Source organism: Pocillopora damicornis, chromosome 4 (assembly GCF_964200805.1).
Source record: "Pocillopora damicornis chromosome 4, jaPocDami1.2, whole genome shotgun sequence".
Lineage (NCBI taxonomy): Eukaryota > Metazoa > Cnidaria > Anthozoa > Scleractinia > Pocilloporidae > Pocillopora > Pocillopora damicornis.
This window is the reverse complement of record NC_142673.1, coordinates 21,943,415-21,960,216: the sequence shown is the minus strand read 5'-3', so window position 1 is coordinate 21,960,216 and position 16,802 is coordinate 21,943,415. Positions and strand designations below refer to the sequence as shown.

General features: G+C 35.3%; 2 protein-coding genes and 1 long non-coding RNA gene across 4 annotated transcripts; 1 reads left to right on the top strand and 2 right to left on the bottom strand.

Annotated features, from left to right (window-relative positions):
• Positions 1-888: 888 nt before the first annotated feature.
• On the bottom strand, positions 889-7,653 carry LOC113669965 (uncharacterized). The gene is made up of 6 exons (XM_089205157.1): positions 7,478-7,653; positions 7,243-7,321; positions 5,549-6,296; positions 5,118-5,348; positions 4,540-4,632; positions 889-3,135 (listed from the first exon to the last, which is right to left on the bottom strand). Exons 2-6 carry the CDS (start codon positions 7,270-7,272, stop codon positions 2,696-2,698), a joined length of 1,542 nt encoding a protein of 513 aa, XP_089061283.1. The 5' UTR covers positions 7,273-7,321; positions 7,478-7,653; the 3' UTR covers positions 889-2,695.
• A 422-nt stretch (positions 7,654-8,075) lies between these two features.
• On the bottom strand, positions 8,076-13,256 carry LOC113669952 (uncharacterized). 2 transcript variants are annotated; one of them, XM_089205160.1, is made up of 5 exons: positions 13,187-13,256; positions 12,985-13,065; positions 11,264-11,948; positions 10,623-10,760; positions 8,076-9,780 (listed from the first exon to the last, which is right to left on the bottom strand). In XM_089205160.1, exons 2-5 carry the CDS (start codon positions 13,060-13,062, stop codon positions 9,353-9,355), a joined length of 1,329 nt encoding a protein of 442 aa, XP_089061286.1. In that variant the 5' UTR covers positions 13,063-13,065; positions 13,187-13,256; the 3' UTR covers positions 8,076-9,352. The 2 variants fall into 2 exon arrangements, with proteins under 2 accessions (XP_089061286.1, XP_089061287.1); XM_089205161.1 differs by having other exon boundaries at positions 10,623-10,757.
• Positions 12,759-16,278, top strand: LOC149047261 (uncharacterized). Its single transcript, XR_016186229.1, has 3 exons — positions 12,759-12,855; positions 12,987-13,081; positions 16,030-16,278. It is a non-coding gene; the product is annotated as an uncharacterized LOC149047261 (long non-coding RNA).
• The last annotated feature ends 524 nt before the right edge of the window (positions 16,279-16,802 follow it).

Sequence of the window (16,802 nt, the reverse complement as noted above, 5' to 3'; positions counted from 1 at the left end):
TTGATTTGGATTACTCGTCCGCACTCGAAACATGCTTTCACCTCCGAGCCACAATCTTATCTTAAGGGTTCGTGGTGGAAGACCTGAGAAGTGTGGAATGTAAAACAGAAATGTTGGTTGAAAACTTTAAAGAAGATGCAATTATCAACGCTCTCCTGAACCTTTTAAAATAATTTTTCCGAAAAAGATAGTTTACGAATGACACCCGAGTTAAAAAAATAAAAGCTGTGAGAACCGGCTGTATGCTTATTATGCTGAGCCGAGGGATACGGCAAGGGAGTAACTAACACGGCAAAGGCCCCCGAGTTGGTACCAAATGAGAGACTAGCAGGGGAAGTAATCGTTAAGTGTTCAGCTTGAAAAGTTAACAAAGTACGGGTATAAAGTTGATGGGAAACTAATCACGTTTGGAAATACGGCGGGTCTACAACTTGGCTCTACGGCTCTACGGATCTTTGGTCGCGGGTGGGGTTCACGTTTCACATGTCGTAGGCTTCTGTTAGAAAATCTGCTGGTTGGAAAATTGGTAAAGAAAAATACGATTTCAGTTCAAAATAAATCTCAGCCACCCCATACACTTTTTTATATTGGATATCGCTAAGAATGCAAACTTCGCTTTTCATGAGGATGCGACATTGATTTCTGCCCTTTTCTTAGTCTGGTCTTTGATCATCCTTTCCCTCTTCGGAGAAGGAGTGAGGCGTTATTTCTTGCACAACAACTGTGACTTTAGCCCAGTAAGAATGTGAAGGGGTATGCAATTCACAAAGGTAAAAATTTCAAACCCCTATAACCGAAGTTGTAAGCTTTGTTGTTACTAGAGGGAGTCAGTTGTCAAAAGAAAGGGTTCGACGTTAACTTTCATTTATAAAAGACCAACCGGATACATTTTGAATACTTGATTGGTTCCTATAATCTTTATCATAAGTTTCTGTACAAATGAGCTGCACGTAAATTACTGTTACAGTTACACCATAAATTTGAATTGCAAATGTTTTGAACAATTTCAAAAGAAAAAATAGGTACAAATAATGTTCCAAGATTTTGAATCTGAACATATGAAATTATTTACTTGGCAAACACAAGGGATATAACTCAGCTGATGCCAGATATTACATCTTTTTTTAAAAAAATAATCTTGCTTAATTTGATGGGAAGATGTTTGAAAGATGGAGACAGAAAGAAAACGCCACGCACAATCCTAGATCTCCTTGCACTTTCTGACTATGAAAACTCCAAGGTGGTTCTTTTAAACGTATACCTGCGTCGCAAAAAACGAAAATTGTTCTATCTGGCATCATCGTTTTTTTTCTCATTAAGTTATTTTCCTTGTAAAGTTATATCAGCTACAAAAATAATTATAATTGTTAAAGCTCTTAAATATCCATACTACATAAAATTTTTAGTAAAAAAGTGCTTCTTAAATAAAAATAAGAAAAAATTGTTACCTGCAAATAGTCACACTTCATTTTAAATACAATATGTTTGAATACTATATTTCTTGGAAAGCCTAGCTACTTTGTACAGTTCAAAATTTTAAATCTTTTTATCATTTTACTACTTTTCTGATGATAAGTGCACATAAAAAAGCTGACCCAATTTTGATTAATCACTCACACTCTAACCCTTTAACTCCCAGATCAAATTTGTAATTCTCCTTACTGTCAACCATACAATTCTAATAATGTAAGTTCAGAGAATTTAGTATTGGATCAACTTATTATCCCCAATTGATCTTTTTCTTTATTCTCATCACTTATCTGGTTGATACAGTATAGATATTTGAAGGAGAAATTATGTCTTGATCACTCATGGGAGTTAAAGGGTTAAGTGAGACATCTGTGCATTAAGAGAAGAATATCTCATATTACATAAAACTATACAGTTAATTGCAAGAATTTACTGTTCCTTTTGTAGAGACGTAATGGCAAAAAGAAAAATTCTTTGGCCTTTCAGTAAAAACAAAGTGAAGAACAAATTAACTTTCCAATAGTGATTTGAGAAGTAACATTGGTTTTAAACTAACACACTGTTTTAAAAGGCTGATTGTTAAAATTAACATATCAAGCAGGTTTTCATGCAAGCTAAGAATACCTCTTTGCCACCTTTATTGCATCCTACAATTTTTAGTTGACCTGTACAGGTAAAAAATAGAGACAAAAGCAAAATTCAACTGATACCAACAACCAGCAGGAATTTGAATACAATATATCACAGAATTATGGAAATGATTTCCAAAACTTTTCTGTAGCTTCAACAAACCTATACCTATAAGGCCACAAGTAATACAAAACTTACAAATGTATGCACTATTTCCAATTTATTGCTAGGAGCTTAAATCTGCTATTATAAGCTGCAAAAAGTGCAAAAAAAAATCCTGAGTCCTCAATGGGGACTTTCCTCATGAAAGGAGTTTCTGGAAATGTCTACTAAAAAAACAGTCAATAAGATGTCAGATAAATGGACTGTTAAGCCACAGATAAAACGTTGTTTTGTGTTTTTTTGACTGGGTGGTGTGCCCTGATTTCTATTATAATTCATCAAAAAGGTCTAAGCATTCCTAAAATATTCTGATTGATTACAAATGCATCCCAGACCTCTATTTTCAAATTTTAACAACCATGGGAAGAAGAAAATAATCATTGAAGAAAATATCTGTATTTCTTCTAAATCACTCATGAGAGCTGAATGGGGGTTACACGTACATCTGAGGCCTAACAGTCTGAGACCTTATATTTTCTTGCCACTCAAACAACATCCACTGCTCAATTACTGTAACCACATCATCCCGTTTCATTTCTTCAAGAATGATTTTAAATCTTCCCACACAATTTTCTCTCCTCGAGTCAAAGTGCTGTAAGATTTCCTGTGTTTGATTACCCCTCTGTTCTAGCAACAAGATGGCATCTCTGCTTAAGCCAACTTTTTCACCAAGCAGGTGGTAATCAACCCAATCTATCTGCAATATGTCCAGTTTCTGACAAATCTTGCAGTAAAACTGGTTACGTATCATGGCAACTTTTTTGCTGAGCAAAGAGTTAAGGAATTCTTGAGGAATGTCAGAAATTTGTGGGGAAGTGGCAGTTTGGTCAAAAAGCCCTGTTGTGGAGGTGGACATGGATTGTTTATCAAGTCCTGAAACAAATAAAAAATGATGATATCTATATTAGTAAACAATGAAGTCCAATCTGCACATGCAATTTATTATCTTGAACTGACATCTGCAGGATAATTAAAATTTAATTAATAGTAGATCACCTTGTTAGGGTTGTTTAAACACTGAAATTATATCATACTTTAAACTTCATTATGTAAAATCAAACCCATTGACATGCAGCTAGGGCCTAGGATCAAGATCTATATATTGAAAAATCACATATATTCAAAAGGGCTTGGTGTCTTAAAAAAAGAAAGACCTAAGACCTTAAAGACCTAACACCTTGAAAAATAAGACCTCAAAAACTTGAAGACCTCTAAAACTAGGATGTTGAAAACTTAAATACCTTTAAAACAATTAGACCTTTAAAACTAAGACTTTGAAAACTATAAGACCTTGAAAACTTGGCTTTTAGCTTGAAAGCCTCAAACAGAGTCAAAGACTTTTCATGGATAAGTTTTTGAGGTTTTAGTTTCTGAGGTCTTAGTTTTCAAGGTTTTCTACAAAGGCTTCATCCCAACAACTGTGTCACTGACACAGCTGAGCAACTTGAAATGAACCCTGTCAGAGGGACGTTTATTAAGGCACAGTTGCCCTTTTGGAAATGGAAGGAAATTTGAAAGACATAACCATTTGTGAACATTCATTAGACAAGCTTTGAGCACAGTTCCTGAGCAAAATTATTTTGCAATTTCTTTCACCCTTGTTTACCTTAGGTGAAGGTCCATAAATCAACACTTCTGGTTGGTTAACTAGGTTTGAATATTCTGATGAGTCAGTAAAGATGACTTATCTAATTCCAATACTGTTGCTAATTGGCAGTGAAATTGAGCCTATCATATACAACCTTTTAAGACATTGTATGCAGTAGGCAATTTTTTTAATTTATTTTTTCTAAGCATCAAATATAGTCAAAGACGGTTCATTGATAAGGTTTCCAGGTCTTTGTTTTCAAGGTCTTAGTTGTTCCTAGTTTGTCAGTCTTAGGTCTTAGTTTTTGATGCTTGCAAGAAGAAAAAGTTACATAACAATTTAATAGTTCCCCACAAATAAAATGAACCTAGTCTCCCCAGATACTGGCTTTTAAATGCCATTTCCAACTGAGCTACAAAGCAACAAGTTGGGAGTTCACAAATCCTAAATGGCTTCTTTGTTCCTTATAAAGGAAGTAATAAAAAATCACTAAAATAAATCATTTGAACTTTGTCAAATCCTTAATTCTTAATTTTGTTTCCTTTATTTTCTTCAGTTTATTTCAGTAGCAATTCACCTGCGAGGTTTTTCTTTTATTAGCAGTCATCACTAAGTCAAAACATTTTTATTGTATTTATTCATGACAACAGTCCGACAAAAAATAAAAAATCCAATTTTCTGTGGCTTACTTGATTGTTGCTCTCCAACAACAATAAATTGCAGAGAAATCTTTGGGGTGCCTTCCACATCATGTCCATCCTGTGCACTAGTTGGCAAACGATCTGTACAGAAATATCATAATTGCTAATGTTATCATAAGAAACAGTTTCTTGATGCGTCAGTTTCTTGGAAGGAACAGTGGCTTCACTTGCATGTATTACAAGGTACACATCATTCATCAACCCCTCTCCCCCAAGGAAAAAAAACATGAAATGATGTGTTTATAGGGTTAACAACATGCATAATTTTTAGGGATTCTTATTTTTTTAATCATATTTGATAATTAAATCAATTGTTGAAGTTTACCACACATTAAGGAAGTAACACTGTTTAAGAACACCAGTAATGAAAATATGCGATTATAGTTTTCAAGCAGTATCAGCCATAAGTCTCTTTGAAAAACATCTGAGGACAGGATGGGCTATATCAATGTGGTAGATTTTATGATTCAAAACAAAAGATTAGGCTATTGTAATAGTTTCAACCTCAAATCAAAATTCAAGTCACTCGAAGTCACAGGATGATATCATTATGAGACAAAACTTACCATATCCTTGTTTCAAATATTTGTGGGTCCTTGGACTCCTGAATGGTTGAGAAGGGCCTTTCCCAAGATCTGATTTTTCCTTAGGTTTCTGGATGAGTTTAGAAAGAGCTCCTGGGTGTGAATGTGACCTAGGAATTTTCTTAACTGGCTCTTGCATGGTTTTAACTGGAACAGATTGCATCCGTAGGTAAAATGGCTTCTTTCCTAGCTCAGGAGTACTCCCTGCAGTCTCTGAACAACACAAATTTTGAGATGCAGAATTAAAATCAGCAGAAAGGAATAAAATTGTAAAAGAATGATAAATACACACATATATATATAGTGCATATATTAGTACATAAAAAAAGTAACACCAGCTGGTTGCATGATATAATAGAAAGTCAGAGTAAAGTAAATTATCAACAAATATTAGGTAACAGCAAAATATTTACCTGCAAAATGAATTTCCCTCTTCCCTGTGCCCAGCTCAGGGTCAAATTCAGGATTTTGGAAGTGGGTTTCTGAGCCATGAAAAGACCCATCCAAAGTAGGTGAACTCATACAATCAAAGCCTGATCTGAAGTGATGTACAAGGAAGATCACACCAACAACCAACACTGAAAAGCCAACTAAACCAAATACGATACCCACAATTGTTGATGACTCAAGACCCCCTTTGTGTTGACTCTTGCCTGTGGTGTCCTTGGTGTCTTGTTCAGGGCACTCAAAATTGTTTTCTCTACACTGCATGCTCCATGGAAGATTAGAAATTTCACACTGTTCTTCATGATGTTTTTTATCTTGCCCGCAGCAGTCACTGCATGGATGACATCCACCAGATATCTTATCCATATAGAAGCCCTTGTGACATGTTCCTAGACACTTTGTGGTATCTGATTCAGGGGTACACTCTCCAGACTTTTTCTCATGTTTGTCACAGTTTTGGCAACTTTTGCAAGTGGTGTAATCATGACTGTCTGAGAAATTTACCCCACCAATACAAGGGATACATTTTATTGGTGTGCTAATTGAGACACTAGAAGCACAAGGCACAGTTGCTCCATGCCCCATTGGGCATTTTAACATAGTACATTTCCAGAAAATGGAATAAGTAGCATTTATTACTCGTTCTATTTCATCAGGTCCTGGCTTTCGACGTTTTTGAATATTCCCAAATGCTTCATATAAAACAACAGCCAACTGCAAAACAGTTTTTTAACTTTATTAAGAACTTAATTTATTAACACACAAGCACATGTACACAAGCAGAGGTTATTACTTCTCAGAAATTATATGGAAAGAGAAACATCAACAACCATGTCATTGCTATCAGAAATGATTACAGGTCTATTCCAACCAAAGTCTTAACTCCATGTCATTTTAAAGATGTAAATTTTAAGTTATTTTTAAGTTTTACAGCAGGTCCAGACCTGTCCTTGGGGTTGCCTCAGACTGACCTGCCTCAACAAAAAGTATATGTATGTATGCATGTACACATATGTACCCATTTTTAACAGATTTTCCCAACCGTGTTCCCAAAAATGTAAAATAAAAAATCAAGCACAACTAAAACTTAGGGCACAATAATATAGATATAACTGTTGCTCAAGTAAGCACGGTTATGACAGCATTCGCAATTTGGCGTTTTATGTGCGACAAATTTAACATTAACTCGAAGACAGGAGAAAAAGTAACGTAAAAAAAAAGTTTCAGAACATGTTGTCAAGAAACTGGTTGAAAATAAGTAGGAAATACACTTTCAATTCATGATGACATTATTTTGAAGAAAAAACCTTCGCACAGCACACTACATGAGTCCAGGTTCTGAGAATTTTTTTTTCGTTTCTCTGGAAGACTGTAATAGAAATCTTGATCAATGAAGGGTGCGTGAGCTTCTGAGTGAAACCCTCGCGATGAAACTTACTGCGACATAGTCGTTAGCGAGATAAGTTATGAAAAAAATCTGTAAAGCAGCTATAGATTCCGATTTTACTTTACTAAGCTAACAGAAAGCGCGTAAAGGGCGTGTGACGATAAATCAAATTACTCCATTTTCAATCATTTTCCTGCGCGTTCCGAAACTTTTTTTAGAAATACTGTACTAATAATATTATGCTGATTTGCAACTTTAATTGTGATCACCTACCAAACAACAAATGATCTTCGCTGCTTTCATGATGCCGCTGCGTAGATAAGCAGACCACAGTCGTCATGCACACACAGATCTACAGAATACAATTTCAAGAGGATTTAGGTCAGCTGTTAAGGGATTTTTCGTCATTGATAGAAGTTTACATCGTAAATTTCATCATCAAGCGTACGCAAAAATTTTCTGGTGGTTAGGCGAAGCAGCAGTTTATCAGAATTGCACAAAAACTTACTTCCTTAAGTGCAAATTCTACAGCCAATATTATTTTAAACTTATGGATAGATAACTCGAGTACTGTCGCTGCTCCAAAGTTATTTACAGCCGTTGCATGGAGATTTTGCTGAGGTATCATATATGCATGAAACCTACGTGAGCAATACGTACTGCTAACCGATTACGTAAACCGTTTATAATGCGCCTGCGCCGATTACTTTACTAAATGATGGATCATGACTGCGAGGGAGCGTGAAGAGTTTGGTTTGACATCACTTCGGATCCCACTTCGGATCCCTCCGGATCCGAAGTGATGTAATTCAACCAATTTGCGTGTTTTTAAATGGGTATGAAAAATAATATGGTGTTTTGAAATGGACGGCGAATAGCTTCTATCTTCTGAGTGAGATTCAGTGTTTCATCAGGCTTCCATGACAATTTGCAAGTTTGCAAGATGGCACAGACATAAATTTCCTATCATAGATCTCCCATACCTTTCTGACTGCAACGATATCCAGGAGGTAGTTTTATACATATTGGTAAAACTGCCTCATGAAAAACAAAAATTCCTTGTATAGTAGTAAGGTACAAAATTAATCTTTGATAGAGCTCATCCATAACACAATACAATGTTTACTAAAAAAGTGGCTCTTGAATACAAATAACTCCATCATAAGAAAAAAAATTAATCTTCCCAAATAATCACACTTCATTATTACAAGCAACATGTATAAAATTTACTACCCTATTTGAAAAGTCTAGTGATGTTAAAAGTTAAAAAATTTTAAATTTTAGAGTCAAATTCATCATTTTACAATAATTATGCTGATAAGAGCACATGAAAGGGTTAATTTTGGTAAAACAAACTTGACCTTATTTTGATTCATTACGCAGTTTCACTATAAGTGAAACATCTGTGCATAAAGAGATTATCTCATATTACATAAAATGATATGATTACCAATGACTGCAGAAATTTATTGCTCCTTTTGGAATAGAAGTAATGGTGACAAGAAAACTCTTTGAGCTTCAGTTAAAACAAAGTAAACTTTACGATTGTGACTTTAAAAGTAACATTGAACTAATATTATGCAGCCAACACAGGCAATCATTTCTAGCTAGTAGTTAATTAAAGCAAGCTACTGTAACACACACAGTTGTAACAAGTTGATAGTAAAAATTATGCAGCTATTTCAATTTACGTTGTTGGATCAAAGCCTCAAGCCTACAAGACAAGACTGAAGGGGAATATGGGATCTTAATGAATAATTATCAGCAAAATTAACAATGCCTCCTCCAATACTTATGTATTTTCAGCCTCCATGTCCATCTCGCGCCGACAACCCCGAAAGCCTAAAATTAATTCTAATCTACCCATACCGCCTTTCGGTCTTGTCCCGTACCCTTGAAGCTTTGATCCGACAATGTATATTGAAATAGCTGTATACTGATTCAATGCATTCTGCAATCTACAATTGACTTGATCATCTTTAAAGAAATTCATAGTGGAAACAGAATTCAATCAATGCCAAATGCCAGCATTTAGCTCCTAACATCAACAGTTTAAAGCTATAGCTTCACAGAAATTCTGGGTGTTAAAGGGCTCAAGATAAATAGACTAAAGCTTTCAACCCTGAGAGTGAGCGGCATCTAAGTTCTCCCTTTGGTAATGCTGCTAAATTATTCATTAAGATCACAAGACTGAAAGAAATGATCACCAGCCTAGGAGGATTTCGATTGATTGTTAAACAAATTCTCCTTGTAAGTACCGAAGGAAATGTATAGAGAAGAGTGTGTAGAATATGAATAACGATGTTTAGGTGTAAAGGTTTAAGGATCATTGTAATCTTTGAAGAAAGCAACATGTATCAGATGCTATATAGTTTATGTTCCTCTAAATCACTCTTGAGGGCTGAATATTTTCTTGCCACTCAAACAGAATCCAGTCCTTGATTACAGTAACAACATCATCTCTTCCCATTTCTTCAAGAATGATTTTAAATCTTTCCACACAGGTTTCTTTCTTTGAGTCAAAGTGCCGTAAGATTTCCTGTGTTTGATTACCCTTCTGTTTTAGCAACAAGATGGCATCTTTGTCCACACCAACTTTTTCCCCAAGGAGGCGATAATCATTCCAACTTATATCCTGCAAAACATCCAGTTTCTGACAAATCTTGCAGTAAAACTGGTAATGTATCTTGGCAACTTTTTGACTGAGCAGAGAGTTAAGGAATTCTTGGGGAATGTCAGAAATTTGTGGGAAAGAAGCTGTTTGGTCAAAAAGCCCTGTTGTGGAGGTGGATGTAGATTTTTTCCCAAGTCCTATAACAAATAAAACAATTATGTCTATTTAGTAAATAGCTTAGTTTCAACTAGGTGGATACTGAAACTTGAAGTGGAATTTATGGGATAATCAGAATTTAACATAATAGAGATTTGATCACCATGTCAGGGTTGTTTATTATATTCAGTTTTCCACTCCAAGATTAAACTGTACTTTAAACTTCATTTTGTTAAATAAAAAAGTTACATAGCAGTTAATTCCTCTCAATTAAAGTGAACCTGTTCCTCCTAGATGCAGCTACAATCAGTGTCAAAATTAGTTGACACATCATATTTGAAGAGTTCTGTTCATGTATAGAATAACACTCCAGAACTGTTTCTACCACACTCTAAATTATGGACAGGACCCCCCTCCCCCATTCCATGTTGCCTGTATGTAGAAAAAAGAGCACAATATTACTGCATTCTGGCTTCTTTTTAAATTGGATACCTACAAGGCCTCTTAGCCCTTTCACTCCCAAGATCTGATTAGCAAATCTCCCTTCTTGCAGCTGTACATTAATTATCCTTCAATATCGCCTGGTTTGTAATTAATTTATATGTTCAGCTTGGTACATACTAAGTGCTGTACTGCATTACTGGAAAAAAATTATTCCAGTTCTTGAATATTTACATCATAAAACATGCAGTCATAGTGACTTAACATGTCTGGTTTGCAAAACAGTTTTTCTTCTTTTGTGGGAAGTGCAGACAAGGTTATATAATTTCAGTTTTCTTTGAATTGTATGTTTTTGCTTAATTCATGTACAAATTCCAAATTAATAGAGAATTAAAATGAAGCTGAATACTCATATGTACAAGGCACTAAAACCAACACTCACCCGTGGGAGCAGGCACCAGCCAAGGTACAAAGTTTGGGTGTAATGTGTTCTTGTCAGTTGGTTGGTGTAAATCCCTTGGTGTTTCATCAATGCAAGAAGGAGTACCTGGAAGCTGTGCTACTACCTCAACTCTGTCTGCTTTGGGTAAATTAATAAATTGCTAATCAGCAAATTGAATTAGCTACTGCAATGCAAAGGGTTACTGTCTGAAATGTCAGCCTTCAAAAACCATAGTGGTGGTTGACACTAATGAGTGTAGTAATTAATTACAATAAAATTAACATTTTTTTAAAATATATAACTAACAAAGATAAAAAACAGAGAGACTGCATAATCACAGCCTCAAGTTCATTTATCACAAATGGTGCCTGAAAGGAGAATGGGGATATATTAGACATGAGATTAGTATCAACCCTTACTGATGCCTAGCTGTTAAGCATGAGGTCACCATATTTAACCATACTTTGAAAGAAAAATGAAACAAGAAATAAGATAATTTAAAGAATAATTAACACAGCAACTGTATTTTTAAAAGCTGTGTACATGAGTGCAAACAGTTCTGGTCAGTTTCTTACTCTCTGATCTAACAGCTGACATTTTGGAAATGTAGATCAATCAACAATAGGTTTGACAATAATTACCTGAACCATTATTTCCAGTCCCATGAGTCAAACCTGGCAATGTGTCGTCTCCTATCTCACTTGAATGGGCACCTTGATAAACGACACAGTTTGTTCCTAAATCAATATGACAAGTTTCATGATCTTGCTCTGACAATGATTGCCCTGGCAAGGATGGAAGTGCATCAACTGTAGTTACTGCTGACTGACTTCTACCTTTATTTTTCTTTTGCAATTTAAACACAATAGCTACTGATAAGATCACCAGAGATATTGCAAACAATGTGAATATGATGGTGTTGTTTGAATAACTGCCAAATGGTGGCGATATGTTCTCAGTGTTCGGGTCTTTAGTTGACTTAGATTCTCTTTCTTGAATGATGCTGGAACCAGCACGAACGAAGGAGCTAGTGGCAGAAATGACCAAATTTGCCGTGGTGGCGAAAATCTGGGAAGGAGAGGTAACTGTTCCAGATGCAAAAATTGCATGGCTTGTTTGTGAACTTTCCTGAGGGTGCTGTAGGATTTCCACACAATGTATATCCCTCTCATAAGGAATAGTCGCTCCGCAAGGGACAGATGAAGTTGAATATCCCTCAATGCATTCTGGGCAAGGGAAACAACTGTGGCATTTGCCTGTAGAATCAATTCTTTTTATCTCGCCCGTACAATCTGGGCATCGAGCCGATGCCACTCGCGCAAGGACCTAGCAAAATATGGTAAAATGGAGCATTAACCATAGCATAATCAGGCGTGAAAGCAACGGTTATTAAGTCTATCAAAATATTATTTGACTATTACGACTGCTTATTTTTTGGTGCGAAATCTTTCTTTTACTTAATTTCGGAAATTCAAACTTACATCACCAGTTCCTTGCTTTAATCATATCAGTTACGTGGCTAAGATAGCGGCACTATAGATGTAACTTATCAAATATTATAGCAGCATAATTTTATGTGGAAAAGGGCATTACAGTTTTGATTATTACACATAGTTGACAACCTCGATCGATAGAATTCTCGAATCGTCAGGACATAAAATTTGCGCTTGTTCTGACCACAGTGCAGACGAAACATTCAAGGGAAATCAAACAGAATCGCATGCAAACATAATCCAAACCCATGGGCTACGAAAAATCTATCTAAGTTTTCAAAAGTACCAGTAAGGCCACTAGAGAGAAGTCCTCCTTCGGAAAGGTCCGCCATTTTAATGGTTGAAATCGAGGCGATAGTTGCCATGTATGCCTATGTCAGGGCATATCATGTAAGCACGACGGATGATATGCCCTGACACAATGCAGTCCAGATATCGATATCGTCTTTCTCGACAGCAATATTATCCTAGTCAGCATTAGGGGCCGCTTGTTCGCAGGGAAGTTACTTAAATTCCATGCTAAAAACTCCACCATAGTATTTTAAAATCGTGTATGAAGAGTTTTGATGCTTGGTCCAAATTTCGCAAATCAAAGCAAAAACTTGTAAAGAGGCGTTACCGGTAGTTAATTTTTAATGAAGGACAGAACTTAAATAGAGACAAAAAAGAAACATAGACTATTATGAAGCCAAACGAAAAATTCACTCTTATCTTGGATTACCTACATCTTGATTTGGCAAGTAGGTCTAAAGTTCATAATTCAAATTCCATTGTAGATTCTAGCACTAGAAATGTTGAAAATCGGTTCTACAAAAACTTTTAATCAAATGTGTGAAATCCCAACTAATAACCAATCATTTCTTACTTACAGTTAAGATGAGGACCAGTAAGATCGTCGCTGTCATTTTGCAGATTAAGCTTTCTTCGGGAAACGCGAAAGAAGCCATTTTCTGCGACGAACATAAAGTATGAGAAAATTTTTTTTAACTATTTCCCTCAAAGTTTTAGATTGACTTGCTTCTTAGCTAATTCCTACAGCCTTGATCAGCCTAAGCATCGAGTACTACATACCTTGAGCGAGAAATGAACTAGATACAACCAGAGATTGAAGTTTATCAGAAAGAAAGGAAACAGCGTAACATTAATTAACATTAATTGATGTGCTTGCATCACCGCCTGAGCTGAGGACAAATCTGACTTTTGCGTACATGAAAAAATGTAAAAATTCCCATGAGTCAGCATGTTGTGAAGTTCAAAGGGTATTTAAAAAAAAAAAGCTGGAACAATGAACCTCGCATTTCCAGAGCTTTCGTTCATTTTACTTCAGCTAAGTTAACAGGATGGGGACCAAATAGCTGCTTGAGTTTCAAATTGATTCACCGCACTGACGAAATATGTTTTTAATGGTGCATGATTATTCTCAAGCCATATTATTATTTGAACTTTTTTTTCCTGAGGTATTAATGCTGTCTCCAAGCTAATTAAGCATTTCATTCATTGCAATTTTAGAAGTTATCAAGCGGATTATCATTGTGGCTTTTGTGTAAAGGTTAAAAATGTCATGTCAAAATGCTGGTGGAGAAATTAGGTCAGACTGAGTTAACAGAATATCATTAAATAAGTGTGTAAAATAACCAGCGCAATATCTTTATAGAAGGTGGCTTTCAGGGTAAAAAAAAACAAACAAACAAACAAAAAACAAAGAAAATGGCTATCACTGAGCCAAACTATGAAAAAAAATTTATTTTGAAATATTACAAAAAAAAATACAAAGTATATAAAAGTACAGGGAATGAATGGTCTGAATATTTAAAAATGTGACAAGGAGGTGGCAAGGAAGAGAATTTTACAATTTGCACAACTCTTTGTATGGCAATGAAAGTAAAAAGAGCGAAAAGACGGAAGAGAAAAAACACTATTTCGATTAGTAACTTCTACGCCACGATCTTAATGAAAAATCCTGCGCCTGACGAACCTAGCGAAGACATTGGTCGCCTTTTTTAAGTTCAATCGGAGTTAATTAAAAAGTACTAGCCCATCCGAAGTTTTGAAGATTTTGGTTTTTGTTTTGTTAATGTGCAAATGATCACGCGACCCGCCTTGAAGCATGCACGCTCGCTATTGATTACTGATGCAGCCGTTCATTGTCTGCTTTGTGCTGAGCAAGCGTCTTCATCAAAATCAGTGCATCAAATCCACAAAACAAGACTTTCAAGGACACACTTGGCTTCTTATTATGTTTTTTTCTTTACATTTCTCTTTTCTTCGAAGTTGTACAATTTTCTCGTATCGTTTAATTTCTTCAATTTTAGGAATGAAAATTCGTACAATGTGCTTGAGAGCGATTGAGGTGGATGCAAATCTAACCCTAATCAACCAAAAAAGTTAAATTTCAATGAGTCAGCATCTTTTCAAAGGTCAAAGGCCATTCAAAAGAAGAAGGAGAAGAAGAAGAGAAATAAGAAGAAGAACCAAAAATAGAAGCTAAACCAAGGAACCTCGTTTTATCCAAGCTTTTGTTTATTTAATTCAGCTATCTAAGTTAACTGGATCGGGACTAACTAACTACATGGGTAACAGAGATTCACTGGACGAACGAAATATGTCTTTTTTTATGGTTAATGATTTTCCTAAAGCATCTACATTATGAAGACTATTAAGATTATTATCCACCGAAATACGACGCTTTTTGCAAGCTATTTTGAATGAAATGCTCTAAAACGCATTTCATTCATTTGTGTTTGAAACGGACAGTTAAATGTGTTTAAAATTCTAGAAGGGAAGTCACGCTATATTATTGCTTCCAAGTGGATAATCATCGAGGCTTCCGTGAAAGGGTTCAAAATGTCATGTTAAAATGCTGGTGGACAAAACTATTCAGAATCAAACGTGTAACTGTAAATAACTATATAAAGGTGAAATAGATAGTGCGATATTTTTATGGAAGGCAGTTTTTAGGCTGAAAAATGATAAAAATATATATTAAAGGAAATAGTTAATTATCACTGGGCCAAACTTAGGAAAAATTTGATTTTGAAAGATTTAAAAATAGAATATTAAAATTATAAGATCTAAAAAGTATTTCAGATGCATAGTCTTGATATTTACAAATGTGACAGGAAGGGCCAGCGGGAAATTTACAGTTTGCAGGAATAAATTTTTTCTGGCCATTCCAGAAACAAGATTTTTTTTGAAACCTTGTTCACCAACTAAAACATAGAGCCTGCCTGCAGGAGTAAGATTTTCTTTAACCCCTAACCCTTTCCTACTTTTTGTAACATTTTTTCTCCAGGTTTGAAGGCTATAAAATAGCTTTACTTTCAAGGCGTTGAGTCAATATCAATTCAGTCTCATTTAAAAATACCTTGAGAAACTTTTTATGGTTTTTGATGAAACCAAAGATCTTTTTTTTTGCTTAGTTAACCCTTTCACCCTTAAACTCCCCTGAGTGACCAAGACAGAATTTCTCCTTACAATATCAATACAATTCAAGATTTGTATGATTGACAATAAGGAGAATTACAAATTTGATCTGGGAGTTAAAGGGTTAACTCCTAAGTTCTGATTGTTTATTCCTCCCCTTAGTGAATTAGTAACAAGAAATTTGGTGTTAGATCAAGATAAAAACTTCTGCCTAATGAGTTTGAATTTTCTCATTACCTGTTTGCTGGATAATGTATGGAGATGGCAGGAAGAAGTTACATGTTAATCACTTTTGGGAGTTAGAGGGCTAAGTGAACTTCAATCATCTACAGACCAATTTCTAATTTGTGGGCAATGTTTGATTTTGCACCCATTCATCTATAACCTGAATCAGAAAAAAGCAAATACATTTAGGACAAAAATCTCTGATAGAGACAATACCTAAAATAAAAACATGCCTCCATTTTGAAAATTCCCTTGTCTTTTTGCAGGATTAATGGTTGTTGCTATGTTATTGTAAGCAATTCTGTGATTGGTGGATCTTTCTGAGTGGACTTAGTATGATTGGCCGCTTTAACCGTCCGATTACAGGTGTCCTATTGCAGCCGAATGTCCGATTACAACTGTACAGAATGATTAGTGAAAAATAAAGCAGCTAATGCATTAATCACATTTGAAAAAATTGTAATGGTTATGATTAATAGTGCAATATTCGAGAAACAATTAAAAGCTTTACACGTGGTCCATACTTTCATCTTAACATGATCATGCCTAGACATTGAAAAGAAACGTTGAGCGAATAAGATTCTTTCTGGCGGAGGGGGTTTCCCCTAATTATTATTCAGGGGGCGGGACCTGATGAACTCCTCTTCGAGAACGTGCCAGATAATCTCGAAGTTGCTCATCATAGAGAGAGAGAAAATTCGAAAATTAAAAGGAAATATGTTTGCAACTAAAAATAAGAGTTAAAAATATGTGCAGTAAAACAACTTGAATGGTATACGATAAATTGTCACCTTTTTGATTACGGAAGAAATAACTTTTGGCAACATAACGCTGTAGTTTAGGATCCATTTGTCTGGCTAATGCAACCATTTCAATGCTAAATATGGTTGTACGGCAAAGAAAGGAAAAAGAGCGAAAAAACGGGAGAAAAAAAAAGACACTATTTTGAGACATCGGTGGCCTCTTTTTAAGTCCACTTAAAGTCTATCGACAAGTTATTGCCCATCCATAGTTTTTAAGATTTTAATTTTTTTTGATA